The sequence below is a fragment of the Brachionichthys hirsutus genome, chromosome 21 (assembly GCF_040956055.1).
Source record: "Brachionichthys hirsutus isolate HB-005 chromosome 21, CSIRO-AGI_Bhir_v1, whole genome shotgun sequence".
Classification (NCBI taxonomy): Eukaryota; Metazoa; Chordata; class Actinopteri; order Lophiiformes; family Brachionichthyidae; genus Brachionichthys; species Brachionichthys hirsutus.
The window spans coordinates 2,497,254-2,502,718 of NC_090917.1; the positions used below are offsets into that span (position 1 = coordinate 2,497,254).

General features: G+C 46.4%; 1 protein-coding gene across 1 annotated transcript; it reads right to left on the reverse strand.

Annotated features, from left to right (window-relative positions):
* Positions 1 to 1,882: 1,882 nt before the first annotated feature.
* Positions 1,883 to 4,955, reverse strand: sost (sclerostin). Its single transcript, XM_068754570.1, has 2 exons — positions 4,706 to 4,955; positions 1,883 to 2,292 (listed from the first exon to the last, which is right to left on the reverse strand). Exons 1-2 carry the CDS (start codon positions 4,953 to 4,955, stop codon positions 1,883 to 1,885), a joined length of 660 nt encoding a protein of 219 aa, XP_068610671.1.
* Positions 4,956 to 5,465: the final 510 nt, after the last annotated feature.

The following is a 5,465-nucleotide window of genomic DNA, read 5'->3' on the forward strand; positions in this document are numbered from 1 at the left end:
GGATGAGCTCCGAGCACCGAAGCACGGTTGCCACAGTACTCCTCTGTTATGTGTTTTCATTGCGATTGCTTTGGCCCTCAGAGAGGTCATGTCCACTTAATTAAAAATAACAGCGTAGACAATGACCTAATTTAGTTGAGGGCACTTTCTTGCATAACTTACATTCGTGAGCAGTGGGGTAGTTCCACAGGGCTCAGACGTAAACCATAGAGGGATGCGTTCTGAACCCTTAAACTTAAAGTGCATCAACCCACCGGAAGCCTTGTGGGAAGCGAGGCAGATAAAAATGATTTGCACTCATTCAAATAAGAATAATAACAAATAAGCCAGCTCTTTCAAATATATTCGCTTTTACTTTATTCACATACTGTACAGTATTTGATTTGCAACTTTGCTATCATACTATGTGACAATAATGGCTATCATTTACTAAAAAAACAAAATGGAAGAAAAGAACGGTTGCATAAATAATTTAAATGAAGACGTAAAAAATAAATATGGAGTTCATCCTTTATAACCGTCCTTCTTTGTGTCTGTGGAAAACAGCCCTCCCCGTCTTCCTCGACACCCTGCCGGGTGGGGGCGCCACCGCCGAGGACCACACAGGTATATGTACAATCAAGTTATGCATCACGGCTCTCAGCTTATATGACCGATCCCCTTCCAGTTGTTATTTCAAACACACAATTGGAAAAAGAAGCAAACATTCTCGGGACAGTTTAGACAGCCAAAATTAGGAGGAAAACAACGGGGGGGGGGTCCCATTTGAGGCATCAGCAATTAATAATCAGGGATTTGGAGTAATTTCGTTCTCTTTTTGTTGTCTGCCTTTCCTGGTTGAGCTTTTTATAGAGGGGCAGCAGACAGTCACGGAGAATGGAGGTGGATTTTTCTTTCCGCAGGGGGGGGGGGGGGGGGGGGGGGGTGGCTGATCTTCGCTGGCCCGTTACGCAGGAATTCCGGTGTGGGCTGAACTTCCTACCCCAAGGTAACTAAACAACTGGCAATCCTACACATGTGCATTTTATTATGTGGAATTCCAGAAGAGTTATGTCGACAATAAAGGTAGTAAAATGGTCTTTCATGACTCATTTAACACAGGAACAGGCTCATTTAGTATATAAGGGGAGTCATAAGACTGCTCGATGCCCCCCCCCCCCCCCCCCCTCTCTCTCTCTCTATTTGTCTTTGTCATCTCTGACCATCTCTATCTATTAATAGGACAGGTGCTGCTACTGTGAATGGCAGGCATGTTTGGGGTGCTTTTCAGCTGTCCTGATGAGAGGGGCCCTCAATGTGTTGTCCAAGGAACTGCCTGCACCGCTGCACAGGTCAGGAGCCCCCCCGGCAAAACCTGTCGACATGCCAGCATCAGAGCCACGGGAGGCGCCACTATCTTCTCCACACACGGCGAGGAGGATATGAATTACAACCACCTTGGAGCGAAAGCACACCTTTCCAACATGAAGCTGGACTGCGGCGTCTGCAGGATGTTTGCACAGATGGGATGGAAACCTCCGTGAGGGCTTCTCATTACGCTTGCATGAAGTCTGTTGGAGCGGAAGGCAAACCGGGATTTGAGGCGGTTTGGAGCTGTTAAAATGAAGAGATGGCATGTTATCCAAAGTCAAGATGCGTATCCGGACCGAAGCCATTGGGCATTGGCTCGTTTATTCAACAGAATAAGCAAAGCTCACCAAATACGCTGTCAAAACCAGCCCAACAATTAGCTTATGGATTTTGCTCTTTGAATTCTTTTTTTTTTTTTTATTGCCTCTCCTTTCTCTGTGAAGCAGATGTGTTGGTCGGTGTGTTTGGTAACATGTGCGTGTGTGTGTGTTAGCGTGCTTCGGTCTCTGTCCTCGGATGCTGACGGGCAGCATCAGTACGAGTTGCCCATCAACGGCGTGTTGCTCTTGCTCCGGTCTTGAGACAAGCGACTGTGCTTCTTGTTGCGTTGCCGCTTCGGCACCTCCTTGACCTCCGACTGGTTATGGTGAGGCCGGAAGCGCTTGCACTTGCAGGAGGTGACCCCGCGGATTTTGTAAGTCCGAGTGTTGCCGTTAGGACAATGCAGCTGGACCCTCTTTGTCCGGGAATGAGCCGGGATGCATCGATATTCCGAAGCGTTACTCCGCCACCACTTGCCACGGGCGATGGAATTTGGCAGGAGGTGCGCTGGCATGCACTGGCCTGAGCACACCAGCTCTTTGACCGGTATGGCGCTGCGGCAGAATCCGTCGGTGATGTAACGGGTGGAGCGCCGCTCCCTGCAGCTCAGCTCCGAGGCCCCTGGGTTGAGATCAGGATTTCACAGTTACACTCAAGCGTTTCAACCCAAAAGAAACACTTTGCGCAGCAGCACACTGGAATGGACATTCTGCATGTTATCCCCTTGAGCGCTTCAGATGTGTCTATGTCCAGCACAGGTTTAATTTCACACATTAAGGAGAATTTAAAGAAAATACACAAGACTGAACCAAAAATAGCATTTTTGTTTGAATTCTGAGATGTAAAAGCGGAAAGCTGCACTTTTCTAAATTCCACTTAATAAAACAAAGTTAACATCTTTAGTAGGGGACTTACGCCAATGACATCAGAGCAGAGTTTGTTTTTTTTATTTTGATTCATGGTTCAATCATAAACAGACTAAAGGGGGGGGGGGGGGGGGTCAAATAATTCCAGCTGGCAGCAATCAGCTGATAGCAAATCCAGACCAGTGGACCATTAAAGAGCTCAATCAATCCTAATGGAGGTTTGGGCTGGAGGGGAAAACTGGCATGCAGCGCTAGCCTTCAGGAAATGCATGTGGTGATGGAGGAGTAAATAGCTGTCTGGTTATTTTAACTGTACAGTTCCACAGAAGCTGGGCATCTGCCAGAGTGATTTGAGGCGACGCACGCATAGTTTAACGCTAATGTTTCAGCTGAAGCTTTCTAACAGCCTTACGTGTGAGCTTATTGTATTTTTTTTTAAAGAAATGGGGGAAAGGGAGCTCACGGGTAAGAAAGGATACACTCGGAGCGGGATCTGTTTTCCTCTGAGGCTTTCTTTGCAAAAAAAAAAAAAAAAAGGTCTGAACAAAGAATTTATATGAGGTGACTTCCTGTTTTTTTCTCCCCCATGAGAACTCAATCCGCTGCTATTCTTCGGCTGCCACTGAAGGGACCCGGGCCGCACACAATGTCTAGAGTGAAACACTGGGCAGCAGTTTGCACCAATTAACACCAAAAAAAAGTCTGGTTGTTTGATCAATGACTGTTTCCTCCCAATCATTCTTTGTCTCTCCTCTCACATTTCCTGTTCCCCTCTCTGCTGTCAGCCTCGGGGGGGAAAATCCTCACTAATGACGGCGGCCCGGAAACCATCACACTCTACGACTACGCTGTGCTCCGCTCTTCTCCCCGCGGCAGTAAGACAATCCTCGAGAGACAACTGGAGGAAGGCCAGACAGTGGTCGAAAGCATCTTCTGTGATCCCAGTGGGGGGGAGTCTGAGAATGCCATCCCAGGACAAAATCTGAGAGCCGGACTACGAAAATAATCCAGGAGGTTTCGCTCTCCGTGTGTGCGAAACCCAACACATGCTTGCATGCTGCGTATCCCATTTCTTTCTGGGAGAATGATAAAGTTTTTATAAAGTGTGATATGGCTTCCTGCTGTGGAAATTGCCCTTTCAGCTAAAACTCAGTCGCACCAGAAGACATTTGAGTCAGTTTTGCACCAGCTATCTCAAATCCTTAAAAGCAAAGGATTGCCGCTATGCTGTCCAATTAGACGAGCTTTACTGGGCACAGGTGGAAATCCTTCTCGCATGCAAAGTGTCACCGAAAAAGGAATTTTTAAAAGACATCCAGCTGAAGAACGGACTGTAATTGGTTTCTCTATTGGTTAACATGTTGTTGCAATCAAATAGTTATAGCTTATACTGCTTTACTAATGGCCCAAAGACAGGCAATGCAGAAAACGGCACCGGTGTCTGTTCGAATGTTTCATTTCACACTGCATGGAGAACAAAACCAGAAGTGTGTGAGTGTGTGTGAGAGATGCTCTCGTCAGCCTCAATTTTGGCCAAGGGTTAAGCCAAAACAGAACACTCTCCGCATGGCCGAGCTGCTCTTCATTAGGAATAAGTGTAAAAAGAAAAGATAACTTTTCTGCATGTCTGAAATGTATTTTCACAAATATGGACAAGCTGGATTCCTTTGCCTATTATAATGATAAGATAACCCCGTTTAAATTATTCAATCTACTTTGTTAAGACCACAGATGGAATATTTTAATAAATAAAAGAAATGCCTTGCTGGAATGTATGTGGCATTTTTCCAGGTTGCTATTATATTACTGGTCAACTTAAACAGCGTCATGGTCTACATTATGCATGAAAGGCCTCCTGTTGCGTTCTAAGAAAGTCATTCTTTCCACGTGTATAAATTACAGTTTGGGTTATTTAAATGACAGATTTACGCGTTTCTCCGCACCGGTTCACACATTCATTCTACGTGCTCCCACAAGGAACGAGAACTCCCAGATTTACGGTTTTACACGCGCGCATTACTTCATTAAGGCTGTTTATCTTGTGTTTTCTCTTTTGCGCAAAAACTAATGACTGGAATCTTTTTGTTTTTGCGCCTTATTAAGCTTTTTAAATTCATCTTTTATTTATTTCCAAGCATCCCACCAGTATATATATTTTCAACACTTACTGAAGGAGACTGCGTTTGCTGTTTTTCCGCCGTTTTGTGCCCTGTTGTTCACGCCGCTGATGTCGTTGTCGTCGCTGCCGTTGCGCGTGTGCGTAATCGCCTCCTGGGGCGTCCGAGCGTTTTCTCTGTATTCCGGTAAAATCTCCGTGGCACCGTTTTTGAGAACCTTCCACCCCCTCACCGCGGTGCAGCATCCCTGGAGCAGCAGGAGGGCCGGGCTGAGGACGAGGAGCGCCAGAGACACCTGCATGCTGGTCGGTCGGAGGAGGAGGAGGAGGAGGAGGAGGAATGATTCAGAGCGCGCACAGAGATGCCCGTCAGGAGTTGGTCAGTTCCAGCCTCGATGCCGAGAGGCGCGCACGGTATTTAAGGCTATACGCGAGCTGACAATTAAGAGTGTGCGCGAAGTGGGAGGGCTCGAACCTGGGAGGGGGGGGGGGGGGGGAGAGGAGAGGAGAGGGATAGGCAAGAGGATGAGAGGAGAGAGGAGAGAGGAGAGGATAGACTTCACAGAAGAATCTACACATCTGGTTGTTGTTGTTGTTGTAATTAAATGAACAAAACACAACATTTTAATGAATTCCACAGTTTTACGTGTCTCTGAATTTTAGGTGGTTAATTTCGGGCTTGGAAAGTTTCTCCCTCCTCTTCATCAGGATATGTTTGATAAAGGTTGACTTTATAATTTCCCTGCGGGATTATTAAATATAACTTCCCTGTGGGATTATTAAAGTATTCTGATTCTGATTAGACTGGCGGC

Bases quoted from the DNA above. Each gene is read 5' to 3' on its own strand.
- sost (XM_068754570.1), bottom strand. From the start codon at position 4,955: ATGCAGGTGTCTCTGGCGCTCCTCGTCCTCAGCCCGGCCCTCCTGCTG. The intron at 2,293-4,705 runs GTAAGTGTTGAA...ATCTCAACCCAG, and splicing joins AGCAAACGCAGTCTCCTTCA to GGGCCTCGGAGCTGAGCTGC.